Below are 19,153 nucleotides of genomic sequence, written 5' to 3'. Positions count from 1 at the left end.
CCTTTTTGGATTCGACCAAACCAAGAAAAGATAAATTATTAATAGAAACCATTTTTCGAATAAAAATTTGCTTTTTCCTATTCGAAAGACCTCCTCTACAATTCCAAGAAACAAAACAAAGGGGTAGCGACATAACAGAATGAAAAACCTCGATACAGTAGAGCTTATGCAAGCTGCAAACTGTCAGTCAACCTTTTAGACAACTCCCTCAAAGTTGTTGTCTTCTTTTCATCTCTGAAAATTCCTAGATCATAACCAATACGCCATGTCTTGTCAACCTCCTCCTCAAGGCTTGACGTTGAGTGCACATCTGTTACGGTAGCATTCTGCCTATTCATGTTCATTATGTCTCCATCGGAAAGGTCAGTAATCTCTGCAACCTGGTCCACTGAGCATGAGTGAATGATACCCAAGTAATCAATCTTTTTAACTGGCCTTGGCACCCCAGAAGATTGTGTTCCAGTTGTCTTCTAAATACAATTAAGTTCTCATTCTTATTGCAAAAGATGTTTTGGCTATTCAATATTCTACTGTAGCTTATGAATCAATATTTAATACTGAAGCTTGTTCTTTAAATCGTTTTATAAACTTTTTAACTTCTACGATATTTAAAATTGTAATATGTTGTTAAGACTAGCTGAAAAATTATGAACAATTGATTCAAATTCAAGAAACAGTAGAAAATTTTAAAAGTTAAGAATCAAATATGTCATTTTTTGTAGCATTATAAACGTTATTCAATTAGCATTTTACATATTTCATTAAGACACTGTTTGAATTGATGGATTCTAAATGGTGAATTATGAACTCATGGATTTGGACAAAATTCATCGTTTGCCTAGAAAAAAAATTAATAGAATTCATGGATTTATAAATTCCTTCATTTTCTACAATCCATCATTTTTAAGAGTTTTGATTTCCCATCTACTAAGTGGGAAAGTTCAAATCCACCATTTTTTTTATAAATAATGGACTGTTATACTATTTATTTTTTTCCATAAATAATATTAAAATTCATTGATTTTATTTTTAATCTAAACGATGGGAATTTAAAATCTATGAATTTAAAATCCATTGATTTAGAATCCGTCGATTTTGTTAAAATTCATGAATTTTAAAAATCTCCAATTCAAACAGTGCCTAAAATTATTATTTTTCCGGATATATTTCAATATTTTGCCAAACTCCAGAATGAATTGCTAAGATGATGCGACAGTTACACATATGGTGGTAAAAGGGAATAATTATACAACGCAATTGTTGCACCACGAGATTCGTGCAACAAACCAATGAGGCGTTAGACATGTGCAAATGTTTAATGATAAAAAATATACAATAAATAAAAATTCTCTATCGCAAATGATTATTGGCTTGTTGTAAAAATGACGTGGCACATCTGTTGCGTAGGATAAACACTCGATAACATATGTACATTGTTTTTAGAATTTTTATGGAATATTTTCTTAATTTTTTTCAATTTTTAATTATATTTGTGACTTCTGATAACTTTTCTATTTATAATTTGCAAAATGAATTTTATTAAATTGATATCTGTGAGTGGAGCGGGGTTCGGGGGCCGCTCGCCCAAATCTTATGGCTGACTTCTCGATTTGGAAATGGTTTGAAAAAATGGAGTCGCCACCTAGTTCAACTAGGAAATGCCGTTTAACCGACTGGATAGCCTTACTCGCCTCCGGTAACACTATTGTGCATCAGACCAAAGACAAGGGTTCGTGGACCTCCCCGAGTCTCATGTGCTTGGCTTATCTGTTACCGGCTTAATTTTCTGGACATATTCGTTTTATATCTCATCTCAACAGTATATGCAGTCCACAGGATATGTAAGCTGTAAATAAACAGTGATGAAAGCAGTAAACACGTTTGACGCGCATATGACTCGATCTGGACTGGCATTTGAGGCAATTAGCAGGTACTTCTAAGCATACATCTAACCTTAGAAATTTCTAGCAAGTAGCATAAGTCTGGCTGGTCTGGATATTTTACATGCACAAAGCCTAAAACCGGATGTATAAGCGTGATTTGATTGATTTTATTAGGTGATCTTGAAAAACCTATACAACCGTTACTACTTTTTCATGTTAGTCCTACGATGTCTAAGTGATAGGTTGGATTTTTATTAATGGGCCAATTTTGAGTGATTAGTCCTTTAACCTGTAATTATTGGATTTGGATGCTTTTGGAAAGCAGTAAACAGTATCAGCATGCTCATGGGCAGTTGGATATTCATACAAGGTTAGAAATACTTTTAAAACTCGTTGACTTTGAATGCCTGACACTCGCGCGAGTTTTGACCATCGGTCTGGTCAGAATTGGCCTTCGGTCAGATCATGAGAATTGTGCGTCTCGTCGATCCGGTTCTACCGGTTTAATCCGGAGTCGATTCCGAGTTTGGGTTAGCCCAGAATCGGCTATGGAAGTTGCTGGTTCGCTGGGCCTCGGACTCGTGGGCCCGGTTGGCTGGGCATATTACAATAGCGGGCTTCGAGGCCCTAAAAACATTGGGTTAAGCCCACTTACAATTAAAAACAGGTTCTACAACTAGAACAATATTTTTGGAATCAAACTGAGCCTAATTCGGAGTCCGGATGGGTCCGAAAACACGTTTTGAAGTTCAGATCGCGTCTGGAAGGATCTGTGAGCAAATCTGGGGAACTGAGGAGCCATGAACACGGCGCCAGTTTAACCTGGAGGCGCCGGCAGTTCATTGTGGTGGCACAGACACTTTATCCCGGCGGCGCTGTCGGCTTCAGTGGCGGCGGCGGCGGTTCGTCGGCAGTTTCAGAGGTCGTTTTGTTTTGCTTCATTCTCACTCGTTTTAGCTCCGTTTTTCGTTCTGGATCCTTGGCTCGTTTAGTGGTGAAGTGGATGCGGAATCCAGCTTCGGATCTGTGCAGTGCTCGCGTTCTTGGAGGATCAACACGTGTTTAGTCGTTTCAAGACTGGATTTTAGTGTGTGTGTGTGTGTGTGTGTGTGTGAGGTGGCCGAATTCTACTGGTAAATTTTAGAGTTTGTGTGCCTCCAGGTGTCTGATTTCTAGGGTTTGTGTGCCACACACCAGCTAGGCTGGCTTAAGATTGTATTTATAGGGATTAATTAGATATAGGGTTAGTTTATGTGTATTTACAGGTTCGTTCTAGTTAGAGTTTGGTTAAGGGTTGAAGAAGTGTTAAGTGATAAGTCTAGATGTATTTAGGATTAGGTTTTAATTATTTAATTAGGATTTTATTTATTTAATTCGTATTTACACTTGATGGCTAAGCAAAAAGGTTCTAAAAGTCTATTTTGGTGCCTAAAACTATCAAAAAAGGCTACTAAGGTCCTATGGATTTGGTCAGGGTCAACTCCAGTTCGTCAAACTTGCAAAATGGCCCATAAATTTCTAAGATATGACAATTAGTCTAATTTCTAGACTTAAATTACAATCTCTTCGGATTTTATGGGCTATTCACGCCAAATTATGTTTTAATCCTCCAAGTTTACAGCTGTGCACAGAATACGCATGCTTAAATTCCAGCAAGCAAATCAAAAGCTCGTCACCCGGACAGATTTCTCTGAAAATCATCATCGGACGCTTCAGTTCCTTATCACTTTTTATCTGTCCGAAAAATAGGTGTCTACAATGTCATTTAAGTTTTATGAAATATTAATGGTTCCTGTTCAATTTTTATTTTTATATTTCCTTTTAAATTTTATTTTTTAGAAAAAATGGTACCAAAATAATTGTTCATTTTAAATTTTAATAACAGATTTTAAGATATAATCTATTTTTACCTTTTTTACTTTAATTAGTAAAGAAAATAGAATATTTAATAACATACTGAATTTTTGTAGATTTATGCAAAGTTATTTTCATCATTTAAACAAACTTTTAGTAAATTTTTTTAAAATGAGTGTTTTGTTAAAAAAAAATGACATTAATAGTTAATGCAAAGTTATTTTCATCATTTAAACATACTTTTAGTATTTTTTTTTTGAAATGTGTGTTTTATTAAAAAATAACATTAATAAAAAAAACAGGCAAAGTATTATTTTGGTTATTGGCAAAATAAATTATAATTAGGGGTGTGCAATCGGTTTACATGAACCGAACTGAACCAAATTTTTGCTTTTCTGAAAACTGAACCGAGCCGAAATTCCAGGGAAAAATATTTTTCAAACCGAATCGAAACGGTCAGTTTGGTCAATTTTTCCGTTTTGGTTCGGTTTGCACTTAAAACAGTCTGAACTTTTTATGCTCAAAACCGAACCATACCGATCACCCAAAATTTCCTTACAATCTTAAACGAACTAAACCGAATTTGTCGGTTCGGTTCAATTTTCAGTTTCCGTTTGGTTTTGCACACCCCTAATTGTAACGTTTAAATTTTGTTGCGATTTAATCTCATAGTTCAAAGCGTTAAAAAAAAATACTAACCTTTTCCGTTTTTGTATTTTGTATCCCAAATTAACTACGCGAAAAATTAGCATTTTATTTGACATTTTAAAATGTTGGAATTTTATATGTCAATACATGTATCCAATATGCCTGCCACGTATGCACAAAACTGGTTGTAAACGATTTGCATTATAAAATGCAAAAAAATAATAAAAAAGTTTGGATCTGTTATCTGACGTTTTGAACAATGAGATCAAAACATTAGGATATGTTTTGTCAATATTTCTATTTTTAAGTGAAAAAGTGCATAGTTTAAATGTAACTATATAAATCTTTTGGTTTTAATATAATATCTTTGCAATTTTACTGTCAGATTGACATATCTAGAAATAAAATTACTATGATAATCTTAAAATAATATTTTTAGTTTTAGAAATTTATGTACCAAATTGTATCGAACCGTTAATATTAAAATTTTAAATCAAACTATATTAAAAAATAAAATTTCTAAACCGAATCAATTTTTGATACTTGAAGATCTCATTTAAAAATCTTCTACATTGGTATGTTTCGGAGATTGTGTATTCTCCAATTTTCCCCTAAACCCTAAACCCCCAATCCCTTTATTTGTATAATTATTATTTCATATGATTGACATGTAGCTCGCCGTGTAAGATATTAATTTATATTTTAAAATAATAAAAAAATATTAAGTTAACTTTTTCTATTATTCTTGATGGATAACAATCCTACCATAAGTACAATATTAGAGCCGGGTCGTATAAGATCAGTTCCCCAAGACGATATCGAGGTTTAGTCCAAAGGGCTAACAAGCAAACAAAACCAGTAATTGAATCCATGAAATTCACCTTAACCGGATATGTAAGGCCAAATAACGAAGTTGAAGCCGAATTTCTTGAAGACTCGGACAAAGCGCGTCGATCTAGGGGACTCGCCCAAATAACCATATCTACGAATATCTTTCCTATTTGGATACAAACTCCAACTTAGAAATATAAGCTTATTCAGGAAGATAATCCGAAATAAGACTTCAACCTGAATAGGAATCTCTTTCCTATTCAAGGTTAAACAATACTAAATAGGAATCATTTTCCTATTCGAAGTCACATAGGTATATGTTCTACTACTATATAAAGAGTTTGAGGTATGCCTAAACCTACAACTATATTTATATACCGAAAACGCTGCTCAAAACCTAAATTGACTTTAGCATCAGAGAGTTAGTCGGATCACAACCGTACGATTAGCTTCTACCATGTTTTGCAGGTTCATCCGGATCAGAAGGCAGACTCCATCAACTCTATATGAATTGAAATCTTAAAATCTTAAAATTTAGATAATTGATATTTTATCAAATATTTTTTATTGATTTGATTATAAGAAAAATAAGTTATAAATTATTTACAGTTTGTTGAAAGATTACTAAAATTACTAACTAGTCACTTCAACAATTTAAACATTTTTAAAATGTTGTACATTTGATTAAATATCCAATTTTAATATGTTGCTTTAGCACAATTAAATTTTTGTCAAATATAAATAAAAAAATACAATAAATTATCTACTGTAAATATAATTACATATAATAATTTATCAAACTGGCAAGTGAAGTTGTTAAATAATTATAAATTTGTTGTTATAGCCGGCTCATGTAAGAAAAAGGTGACATAGCGTATGACGTAGCTGAAATATACAGATGACTAACCGGCGTTTTTACCTGCTGCCGGAATACAACCAGATGAAACTACTAATTTGTAATTATTAACAAGTTCATACATCATAATTATCTATTTCATGTTTCAATAAAGAAATAAATATATTTGAATATTCCCTCCTTCAATGAATTTCTTGTAAAAAAGGCTAGAGCACGTACTCTTTAAGTGAAGACTCTTTAAAATTAAACCATATTTTAAAATTCTAGTATTTTAGATTCGAATTATTTCATGAATTTTTTTGAACTTTGTTTTCTCCTAATTCCAACAAACCCCTACGCTTCAAACCCAAAGAGATGTGATTTTGGCCAAATCACATCCCCACCCTCCATTTTTCTTACCTTACACTAAATAAATGGTATTTCTATCATATATTACTAGTTACTATAATAATATTTTCTTGTTTTTTTCATCTAATATTTTTTATTATTTTTCATTACTTTATTCGACTAATCTTTATTAATTTTGATTCAAATTTAAATTCTAATTATATTCTACCTTTAGTAATTAAATAAACATTATAATTTATAATTGATTGATTGATAATTATAAAAATTAATTAAATTATTAATTAGTAATGAAATTACAAAAAATTACTTGCTAAATTTGTGTGTCATTCATGTATTTTTATGTAAAGTATAGAAATACATATAAGAAAAAAGAAAAAGAAATGCAAAAATGGTAAGCAGGACAAACATAGACAAGCCCCATGCTGCAGCCCCACATCGACAAGAAGATTCTCAAAACAAAAAGAAAATATACACAAATCAACCACCATTAGTTAATTAATTAAACAAATAATTAAAAAAAATTATCTACTTTTGCATGTATCCCATTCCCATCCCCAATTACATTACATAATTCATGATTGATTATGGAACCAAAAATTAAGACTTCTGGACCCATGTTGTCTGATGATACTCTTAGATCTCCCATATGATCTGTGAATAATTACAAATATTTAATATGATCAAAATTAAAAAGGACCAATATTGCCTGCAATTTGATATGTTCTATCATCAGTCTTTATCTTTTAAATTTCTGCAATCAGATTCATTCTCCTTCTTGCACTTTTTTTTGTCAATTTATGTTGATCCTGCACCCAAATCAACATTTTAAGTCAGTATATAATACCAAATTCACTAATACCAAATTCAAAATAGTAAATTTGGACATTAAGAAGACCAATTCTAAACTAATCATCAGAAACAAGACCATTTGCATAGCATTGGATCAACACACAACCTTAAATGTCATAGGGTTGAGTTTCAAAAATCTTAGATAAAACTACGGGCATTTCATTTAATCAAGTTTTCGAGAAAAAAATTAGCATTTTGGACACGGAATTTCATTTTGAAAATAGAAAATTTAAAAATAACACAGTCTCACCGTGTATGTTTTCAAGTGTTCAGTTTTTTATATTCGCATCCGTGCTATATAATAGAAATTACTTTCAACTTTTGCTCCTAACTTAATTTTGAAAAATATGAACATTTGAATCCACCGATTACGTTTCATTTCCGTTTCCGTTTCGAAAACACTTCAAAAACTCCAATTCCTTGTTAAAAACCTTTAAAATCCAGGTATACAATCATCTAGACATTGCCTAATTACTACTCAAAATCATCAAATGTCATATAAAAATTGCAGTACACAAATCAAAATTCAAGCAAAAAAGTCCCAGAAAATAAAAAATGAAGATTAAAAGATGAAAATAATTACCATTTAAGAGTCCGAATACCACATTTAGGCATATCACCACCATCAATATCCTTCAAAGTAATACCACCACAAAACACATCCACTCCTAACATCCCACTCTCCAACCCTTCAACATCCACTCCAACTTTAGTCTTAACCCGAACATTCACCACCAGTTCTTTACTTCTAAATCCCGATTTTAATCTCGATCCCACTTCGTCTTGAATCAGCTCGTTCTTCATACTCGTCTCGATCTTTAAACTAGTCGTATTCAATTTATTCTGAACGAATCCCGGCAAAATCTTCGAACCCAATGGCGTACTCTCATCCCCACCCAATGTAATGTCCACATTCGTCTCGCCATATAGATATTTTAGCTTGGAATTCGGGTTCCTGACTTCGACCCTCGCCACCGTGGCCGCGTTCAGATAAGTTCCGTCGAGTTTCGACGTGACGTTTAATGAGGAGATCTTGAATGATTGGAGGTGAAAAGCAGGGAGTCGTGGATCGAACCAGATGTAAAAAAACCCGGCCGCGAGTATGACGAGGATTACTAGTAATAAAAAGATGAGGAAAAAAATGCAGCAGCATATACGGGTTAAGCTTTTTTGCCGTCTCCTTGGTTGGAATGACGCTGGAAGCGGGGCTTTTCGGACCGCGGGCGGTCTCGGGATTGGTTTGCCGCCAGAGGCGTTGGTATCTCTGAAACCAGGCGGTTTTTGGAGAACCGGTTTTGCCGGTTGCTCGTTTGCTGCCATTGATGTTGATCACGAATTCTGGATTTTGAGCAGAACTCGGATTGAAATTAATGAATTATGACTGGACGATCAGGATTGGAACGATCGGGACGATGATGGAATCAGAATGAGAAAATCAATCTTAAAAAAATGAAGTGGGGGGAGATTGGAATTGTCTGTTTAAGGAAAGGGAAGGAGGTTGGCAGTGGTAAGAAGAAATTCGGTTGGCGAGATTCACGCGCGGCGTTCAGTTGCTGACATGGCGGGAAGGATTTTTTTTGGCTGTTTTTGTATTTGTAGTTTGTAAAATTGTAAAGAGACGCGTTTTATTTTTTTAGAATCTACTATTATCCTACCATTTCGTAATTATTAGGCATTTGCTTTCCCCTAATAGATTTCTTTCATTCGATCCATAATTCCAAATAAAATCCATTTTAGAAAATTAAAACTTTAAGTAAAGAAGACTTCAAATGGATCAAAGATTTGTACAATGTGATCATTGAATCGGATGATATGAGCATCGGAATCCGAATTTGATTGAAGTTGAAGTGCTGGTCGAAAACTGTTTGAAATTAGCAACATAATATTTATTTTATCTTTTATTTTTATAAGACAATATGCAAATCAAACAACATATATTTTAGTATAATACAGCTATTCCATGTCAAGTTATCAAGAGTGATTTTCAAATTTTTCTAAACTACATATAAATATAATTGTTTTAGATTTAATCTAATGGTAGTAAGTTGATTTTCAAAATAATTTTTTTTATTCCGGTTTAGACCATCTTTAATGCTATTTTTATAGTAAAAATAAAAAATTAAATATATTAAACACTCAATTTTAAATTTAGTTTAATTTAATTTAGTTTCAAAAATTATATTTTGAAATTTATAATTTCAGTAATCAAATATAAAATAATCTTTGAAATTATAAAGAGTGAAAAGTAAAATTTAGCTTTCTGCATACTATATCAAAAAGTTTATTATACTTTTAATTGATCGTCAATTTTTTTAAAAAAACAAAGAGTAAATTACTATAAGGTCCATAATTCACATTTTAGTCCTTTCTGTTTTAAAATTAAACGATATGATTTTTCATTTTTATTTTCGTCAACAGTTTAGTCCTTCCGCCCATTTTTTGTGTTAGTCAACAAAGTCAAAGAATTTAGAAGCAAAATAATTTTCAGGCAGTTATAGGAAAAGTTCAAATATGACGTGGCTCTCTTAGCCTTATAAGAAAAGTTCAAATATAACCTTAATGTTTATAATATTTACCTATTTTATATTTTTAAATATTTAAATATTTTTTTGTCCTCCTTTTTCTAATTAACACTAAACCAACTAAACTTAAATCCAACCTATTTCACCACAAACCACCACCGGCCCTCCTTCGAAAATCGCTTCCGAATCTCCGTCACTGCCGCTAGCCCAAATTACAGTCTTCCAATGATGTCTGTGCAAGAATAGATATATGTTCTTAGAGAGATCTGTTCTCTCTAAGAACATAAGAACAACCCCGTCTGTTCTTTTATAGAGAACATGCGGATCTGTTTTGTCTGTTCTCTCTAAGGGCATCTCCAACCCAAAATTCATTTTGAGTTTCAATTTAAACACTTTTGTGTTTTTTTACGGTGTTTTTACTCCAACTCATTACCCCATTTTTACACCAAAAAATATTCTCTATATATTCTCTTTTATATCCAATACTACTACATTTAACCATTTATCATTTCACATCTATATTTATATTTTAAACATATATATCCTCATCTATTAATTTATTTAATAATGCTTAAATAATATTAAATTAAATATTATTTTTTTATAAATATTATTTAATGTTCAATTATAAAAAGTAAACAAATAATAATTAAAATTGAAATAATAAAATTAAAATTAAAATTAAAATAACACATTACATTTAAATATTAATAATAAAATAACACATTACAATCAAATATTAATGTAATATAATTTTTATGTTTAAATAAAAAATATGTTTTTAAATTTTATGTATTTAATTTAAATAATTTAATTTATTTATTTTATTTTTACCAATAAAAATAATTTGGATTAAATTATTAAAAATTTAATTAGTATTTTAATGAAAAGTTGGACGAAAATAAACGTTTACAAAGTTAGATATATAAATTGTAATTAAAAAGTAAATATTCAATTAACCAAAAAATGAGTTTGTGTGAACAGTGCATACCAAGAAATGAGTTGTTATTATTCATAAATAAAGAAATGGGATGAGAAGTGGGTATGAGGTTGAGTTGAAAAACAAGACCCATACTCAAAAATGAGTATAAGTTGGAGATGGTCTAAGAGTCTAAAACAATAGAATAATTTATTTTATATGATTTTTTTTCTAAGCGGACAGGACAGAGCTCGTATGTTCTCTCAAAGAAAGAATGCTCGTCTATTCTCTTTGAGAGAAACAAACGGAAGGGGTTTTTTTTTTCTAAGCGGACAGGACGCAGCTCATATGTTCCTCACTTTTTAAAATTTCATTGTTATTTTTATAATGTTCCATTTTAAAAAGAATTATCTAAAACTTATTTTTTTTTAATAATTTTTTTTATTATTGAAATATTTAAATATAATTTACAAAATAATTAATTAGAAAATAAATTTAGAATATTTAATAAAATGAAATATAAATAAAAGATATAAATTATATTTTAAAATTGTTTGTAAAATAAATACTTTTAATCAATGTTCGAGTTCGTCAAATTTACAAGTTAAGTAAATCGTGTTATCGAGTCAAATGACCCGTTTTGACATTCCTATATTTAAATGAAAATGATTAGAATTACCCTTGGCTTAATATATAGTTTGACCTCTGAATTTGTACCCTTTTACCCATCTAACCCCTAAATTTAACGTCTCACCTATCGAACCTATGAACTTGTTAAATAATCCGATTTGACCCTTGAACTTGATAAATATGCAAATATTGAACCCTTCGTGTCCACCTGTCACTTGAAACGTTCTAAAAGAAATTGTGTACGGAGGGGTTCAGTATTTACGTATTTATCAAGTTCGGGGGTCAAATCGGGTTATTTAATAAGTTCAGGGGTTCGATAGGTGAGACATTAAGTTTGGAAGTTAGATGGGTAAAAGAGTACAAGTTCAGGGGTCAAACTATGTATTAAGCGAATTACCCTTGGTAACAGCCACCAGACGGAAGGCATTGGCTGATAGCTAGAGCTTTTGGGTATATTTGAAGTGTCCAAGAAAGATGTTGAATGCTGCATGTTCGTCCACGTGGGACAGGGGTCTCATCGCCGTTATCCCAAAAGACTGTCGTTTACCTAAACGACAAACGGTGAGAAAAGCACAGAAGAAGGGATCTCTCAAATTTACAGGACTGTCATTTATATAAGCCAGCAAAGACCCATTACAGAATCTCCAGAAATGTTCCTGAAACTAGACGATTTGTCTTTTCCGTCTCGGGCCAACTCATTTATGCAATAGCGAGTTCAACTTAAAGTTTTTCTACACAATTTTGTTCGTATGACACAACACGAAATTTGAGTTTTTATAGATTCGATTTATAAAACGATTAATCCATGTATAACACAATGAAATAGCATGTTAAACAGATTAAATTCGCCTAAAACGCTTAAACATGTTTATTAATTATGTTAATTATTCATATAAAAAAGGGTTAATGTCAAAAAAAATCACGAACTTTACACGTTTTCTCATTTTAATCACGCAGTTTAAATTTTCTCATTTTCATGCACGAACTAACACTTTTTTCTCAAATTCATGCACGGCGCTGAGGTGGCACTCATTCATTGGTGTAAAATGACCTCCACCTCAGCGCATTACACCAATGGAGCCGTGACACCTCAGCACCGTGCATGAATTTGAAAAAAAATAGTAGTTCGTGCATGAAAATGAAAAAATTTAAACTGCGTGATTAAAATGAGAAAACATGTAAAGTTAGTGAATTTTTATGACATTAACCCAAAAAAAATATATGTTAATTAATTAAATTATTATAGCCCCTCTCTCCCTCTCAAACCCTCAACTCCTTGCAGCCGCATTTCACACCTTGCAAGGGGAGATGGTTTTTTGGCCTTTTTTGGCCAAAAATCATCTCCCCACCCTTTAATTTCTTCTATTTTAAATAAATAAACGGCTTGTTTACCTTAGATTTTTAGTTTGTTGGTCTTTTCACATGTTATTGTGAAGAAATTAATTTTTAAGTTCTTAGTTTATCTACCCTAAATGGGTTTTCGTTAGTCTTTTTCTTTTATGGTTTCCGGCTTCGGCGGCTCCGATAGCTCCAGTCTCTCCAGCGGCTCCGACGTTATTTTCATGTCTCCGGCGTTTCTAGACGTGTTTCCGGCGTCTCCGTTTGGAAGATTTGTTTTACAGATTCTAATGTTTGCAATTAATTTTAGTTTTTAGATGTTTGGATCTATGGCTTTAATTGTTGTAATCATTTAAATTTGTAGTATTATACTCATTTGACTAGATCTATTATTAGATTTAGTGTTTGATGAGTTGATTGGGTGGCTCTTAGTAGCCGAAAAACCCTTAGAATGTTACTGTAATATCTAGCACAATTGATGTGGCTAGATTTGAGACATTTATAGTCGAATTATCAATGAAGATATTAATCTTTCCGGCAAAAAAAATTAATTAAATTATTATATGTGATATTGTACTCTTATAATACATATAACTAATCAATTATTTTTTTGTATTAAGATTTATAGTTATTTTGAAAATTTGTTGTTTGATTATGCTCATTTAATTAAAAAATGTTATATTGGTTAACTATATTATTAATAAACATGTTAAACATACAATTTAGTAAATGGGTTAACTATATGTTAAATAAACGTGACGCGTTTGGATTTTTGATATTTTGACATGGCTAGTTAAAAAGTCGTGTTCGAATTACAAAGATACATCTAATTTTAAATGAATATACGATAAGTTTATGACACGGTGAGACCAGTTGACAGTCACAGTGAAATTGGACAGCAACATGAAAGAACCAAAATTTAGTTGTTTCATTACACCTATTAAATGTGCTATAGTAAAACACCCAAATCGTAGAAGAAAAAGGATCTTGAAGAAACATGAAAAGTGTTGATGATTACTTTAGTTCAGAAACCTCGTCTCTGAAGATCCAAGTGTTCGCTGCAGAAACTCGAAGGCACCACCGACAGCTCTAACCGACCAGTCCATTCTTCCCCTGGCTTCAATGTGACAGGTTTCTCAATTACTGCTCCATCAACACACAGCATTTGCTTATACTCCTCGTCTCCAAAATCCATCATGGCTTTCGATCTCTTTTCCCATGGATTCCAGACCACTGTTTTCCACCATATATACAGACACCAGAAAGTAATTACATCATAATAAATCATATCGTGTCCCTTTCTGCAATAATTAACAAGAAAATTTAATCAAACTCCAGCAAGTTTTTACATGGTAGCTTACCAACGTCGGGTAATCCTTCCTTGTGAATCACGAATGTCCGTTTCTTTTCATGGTCAAGTACTGCAATTGCATTTGGAGAGCTCAGATAAATTCGGTCCACCTGCCCGACATGTCAGAGTTATACAACAAATAAAAAACGAATGGATAATATAATATGAGATAATCTTGAAGCAGAACGAAATCCAAAACCATGCAAGTTGATGGGATTGTGTTGAATGTACCAGCTATCTCAGTCATGGCCAAACATGACCAAACTCAAATTAGAACTAGTTTATAGAAAAATGAATACCTCTGATTCAAAAGTTAAGGCATCTCCTTGTTCTGTAAATCTTTCTCTACGGCAAAGATTGTCTAGGTAATCCAGCGTCTCCAATCCTTCTATCCTCACTTCACTGAAGTTACAATCAACACTCAGTTTACATACTTAGAAAGAAGTGAAATGTATCTATAGTTACAATTTCCAGTACGATTCCATAGGAGTTTATTCAAAATCACATCCTATTATGTGTGATATGCAATTTCTCCGATGACTTCATGTTGGCTGTCATTAGATTTCACATTATAATTTCTCCCTTTGCATTTTTATCAATAAGCCAGTCCCATAAGAAAACATATTAAAAAAGTTATTCTTTTACAAAATAGTTACTATTGTGTGTCATTTCAAGTTTAGTAAAGAAGCCATACCTTATGTCGGATACTGATAGATATGTGTGATATGCAAATGAGAAACTGAATGGCTTGCCATTGATGTTCCTGACTCTTGATATTAATGCCAAGTCTCCTGTCGATGCTAGTGACACCCTAAGACGTAACTCGAAACTGAAATGGGAAAGATGGAGAACAATTAAGAGCATATCACTTTGATATTATAGCCATCCATTACAAAATTTGAAAACATTTAGGACACCTAAAACCTATGTAGCACGGACACAGATAAGGGGAAACAAGGCAATGCGAAACGAAGTTATTTCAAGGTTCCTATGTTAAAAATCAAGTTTCTGACACATTTTCAAGACGGAAAATGTTGATTGAATGAAATGTCCGTGCTATATAGCCTAAAACAAATACTTGAATAACAGCAAAAGGCATAAATTAGAGATTTGTAGTGAATAGCAGTAGTCAATAAGAAGCTCAATCATGCAGATTTCCTCTTTTTAAACATAAAGAGCAACTGTTTAAATAATTCCCGGTTATACCTATTGGGCCAAGACTTCAAATCTTCTTCGGATGATTTAAGCAGTAGGTCAACAAAGGATTTTCCATGGGAGTCATTTGGAAGTAAAGGAGGAGGATTCTCATCTATGATCCATATCTTGTTCTTAGCAAAACCATGTTGCTCAAGTGATCCGCAGTTACCAAACTTCATGAGAAGTTAAACAGCATGTATAAGCAAGATACATCGAGGATATGATTTAAGTTCGTATATACATTAAGGGAATTATCAATACCTGAGGGAAACATATAGGGATCCCTCCCCTCATTGCTTTTGGTGGTTTAAAGATTGCCTACATCGAATGCAGCAATACAAATTGAATCAGACTCAGAACTCTCTAGCAGCTAAGAGTTATTATCAATAACAGGTCATGTACAGGATAGCCTGTTTAGAAGCTAAATGCTAAATACAATCCAATGATTTTGATTCCCTGGTCGATCGATTGCAATAGAGAAATTTTTTATCCCCATTGTTACAAACATACAATTCATGGAGAAAAAGAATAAGAAATAGCTCGCCGGCATGTTGCCTTTGCAAGAAAGATGAAAAATGACGTGATTGAACAACTACAATTTCAGTTATTTCAACTACATCAGATGATCCTTCAGACTGTTAATGCGTATTATTAAAACAAATTAAATAAAGCAACAACTGGTACCAAAGCAAAGGGTCCTTATAGCCTATCAAGAAGCTTAAACACAATCACAAAATTAAGATGGTCCAGTAACTGGGACAGAGACAACCTAAAGGTGTCTGGTTCAAAATTAAATAGCCTTCTACAGTACCCCATTTCTCCTTAAATAAACAGCTTGGCAATTAGCCAGATAAACATATTCATATATGTAAGAAGCAAATTCTAGTATTTGTCAAAAAGATTCAAGCTCTCAAAACATTTGACTGGTACTGAACCACCGTGTTAAATGTCAATTACTGGATGATGGCCTCACAACAAAAATTAAGACATTCACCTAACTAAATATCAAAGGCAAGACATCTACCAAACACAATAAACCATTATTAAATGGCAGATCAAATAAAAGTCACAATTTTGAAAAAAAAGACCTTGCTACTGGTAAATAGAAGCTCTTCCCCATGTTCATTCCTCCATGAAACCACTTGTCCTCCATGCAGGCTTACCTATTACCAGAAAACCAGAAACTCATCAAATTGCACCAACTCTAACTCAGATTAAACAGAACATACATCATTTTGCATCAGTAATAAATATTGATTAGTGAATTCATGACTTAAAGCCTATATTGCACCGAATCATAAATTCTGAAACGGGTAAACGCTAAAACAAAAAATGATATGTTTTTAGTAAGAACATATATAAATATAAAATTTCAAAATTTCATAAGATTTAACAAAAACATAACTCGATAAGTTTCCATGCAAATAGCTTAAAACTAATAACTCTATGAAGCAAAGGTAGCACATACACTTCATTCAATCAACATTTTCCGTTTTGGAAACGTAACGGACAATTTCCGACAATAAACTTCATTTTGAACATAAAAACTTTAAAATAACGCCATTTCGCGTATCAGCGTCCAAGTGTCCCGTTTACGCGTATCTATGCTACCTAGAAGCATATATAATGAAGAGAATCTCACCCTAGCAGAAGCACCTTGTGGATTTCGAAGCACCACTTGGTCAATACCATTCCAGTCCTTTATAATCTCAAAGGCTGCCTTGTGATCCCAGATAGCTGCAGAATGCCCCATCTTCACTAAGAGAGAACTCAAATCTCTAAAAATTATCTCCCTTTCCAATCCTAACACAGTAACACTACCTAAAATAGATTCCTATGGGACCTCTAATCTTTAATAAAGCTTCCTAAAGCTCCAATATTGGTAAGATATCCACACAAATTGAATCCCCAAGACCTCACTACTCCACAAGAATCTTGAGAATCTTGTGAGTTCAAAAGCACAACCCCCACTACTCCACCTTGGATCTAGAGAACTCCTAATAAACTATTATGCAAGATAAAAAAATGGTACAAAATAAACCAAAAATTGAAACATTTGGCAGCAGCATAGGCCAACACCTACCTATAACTGATATAAAAATCACCAGAAACTTGTCACATTTGCATCACAACAAGACAATCAAACAATCATAACTTTTTATGCAACAATCTAACCAAATTTTCTTCCTTTTTTTCCTTATCACTCAAAAGAAAAGACAAAAAAAAGACCTAATCTAAATTTTTTAGACAGTTCCAACACAAAAAAATACACTTTATGAGTAAAAACTATGAGAAAACCCACTTCAAAACAACAAAACTCAGAATGGTAAGTAAATCATGGAACAGAAAACCTTTCAATGCCCTTCAAATTGTATAAAATAGTGAAAGATTTAAAAACCCCATTAAAAACTAAACAACTTAAACAATGAAAAACTAAATACATTGTAGTTGACACTAAGAGAATGCAAAGAAAAGCAGAGTAGAGTGCAAGTGAATAATAATCTCAAGAGAATGACAGAGAAGCAGAGATCTAAGACCGTGGAAATACCAGACGTACAAACGGTTAAAATTTTAAAATTAAGAATATTGAAGATTGAGACTATACATTCATCGCCTAATTACTTAAAAACCCTCACCTTAAATTTTTTTGCGTTTATACTCCGATTTAGTAAATTTTTTAATTATACCCTATTTCGGGTTTCAGGTTTCACCTCTATCCCTACTAAGAATACAATTGACATTAACAAATATAAGAGTAAAAATAAAAACGTTAATAATAACAAATATAAGGGTTATATCATGTTTTTTTTTATTTGGAAAAATACAAATAAATCTTTCAGCTATAAAAATATTTAAATAAGTTCTCTAATTAATAGTTTATAAAATATTTTATTAAAAAATTAAATCATTTTAAAAAAATCGATTTACCACCATATTTCTCCGATTTAAGAGTCCACCATTAAATTTTATATAAAAAAAGATCGGCTTTTGTACTCCTCCTTTCATGGAGGAGCTCTTCTTCTTCCATGGAAGGAAGGAGCTCGCAGATCTTTCCTTCCATGGATGGAAGGATGGAGCAGATCTGAATGAGGAGGAGCTCGGGCTTCGAAAAAAAAATCGGAAAAAAAATAAAAAAATAAATATATTTTATTTTATGTAAATTAAAATTGTTTTTACGGTTTTTTATTTTAAAAAATTATTAATAATTAATATAATTAAATAATTATTATTATTAGTTAATTTTTTAAAGAAGAAGGTGTTTTTGTATAATTAATAACATTAACGTCTAATTAGAATATAGACTAAAAATGAATGACTATTTTAAGAGAGATCATTTTAGTACTTCGGGATAGAGGTGAAATTTGAAAATCCGAAATAGGGTATAATTAAAAAAATTCCTAGGTCGGTGTATAAACGCAAAAAAAGTTCAAGGTGGGGGGTTTTTAAGGAATTAGGCCTATGAAATGGATTATTATTTTTTTGGACTTTGCAATTTACCCCTTGAACTTGTAATAAAATGGACAATTAGCACATAAATTAACTTTATGGACAAATTAGTCATGAACTTGTTAATTAAGGGCAATTAATCTTATTTTGAAAAGGGTTAATTCCATATAAAATCACCACCTTTACACGTTTTTTCATTTTAATCACGTTTTTTAAAAAGTGTCAAATAAAATCGTCGTCTTTCATTTTTTTGCAAATCTATCATCGATGAGTAAAATTTGATGTCTTTTTCCTCCCAAATAAATATTTTAATCTGACTAATGCCCTATTAACACACAATATACATTCCTCTTACTCTTTTTTTGTTGATTTTGGTTGTCAAGTCAACAAATATACACCGAATTTTCACTTCGTGATACATTTGCAAAAAAATGAAAGGTGATGATTTTATTTAACACTTTTTAAAGAACGTGATTAAAA

The 19,153-nt window shown here is 32.0% G+C and overlaps 2 protein-coding genes across 2 annotated transcripts; both read right to left on the bottom strand.

Moving 5' to 3' along the window:
- Positions 1 to 6,867: 6,867 nt before the first annotated feature.
- On the bottom strand, positions 6,868 to 8,863 carry LOC126686063 (uncharacterized). The gene is made up of 2 exons (XM_050380082.2): positions 7,853 to 8,863; positions 6,868 to 7,226 (listed from the first exon to the last, which is right to left on the bottom strand). The coding sequence occupies exons 1-2, from the start codon at positions 8,587 to 8,589 to the stop codon at positions 7,211 to 7,213; spliced, it is 753 nt and encodes a 250-aa protein (XP_050236039.1). The 5' UTR covers positions 8,590 to 8,863; the 3' UTR covers positions 6,868 to 7,210.
- Positions 8,864 to 13,542: 4,679 nt separating this feature from the next.
- On the bottom strand, positions 13,543 to 17,805 carry LOC126653537 (putative glucose-6-phosphate 1-epimerase). The gene is made up of 8 exons (XM_050347440.2): positions 16,869 to 17,805; positions 16,315 to 16,389; positions 15,488 to 15,544; positions 15,236 to 15,399; positions 14,724 to 14,858; positions 14,329 to 14,431; positions 14,040 to 14,139; positions 13,543 to 13,911 (listed from the first exon to the last, which is right to left on the bottom strand). The coding sequence occupies exons 1-8, from the start codon at positions 16,977 to 16,979 to the stop codon at positions 13,703 to 13,705; spliced, it is 954 nt and encodes a 317-aa protein (XP_050203397.1). The 5' UTR covers positions 16,980 to 17,805; the 3' UTR covers positions 13,543 to 13,702.
- Positions 17,806 to 19,153: the final 1,348 nt, after the last annotated feature.

This window comes from Mercurialis annua, linkage group LG6, assembly GCF_937616625.2.
Source record: "Mercurialis annua linkage group LG6, ddMerAnnu1.2, whole genome shotgun sequence".
NCBI lineage: Eukaryota > Viridiplantae > Streptophyta > Magnoliopsida > Malpighiales > Euphorbiaceae > Mercurialis > Mercurialis annua.
Note: the sequence above shows the minus strand (reverse complement) of the source record. Positions and strands in the feature narration are given on the sequence as shown.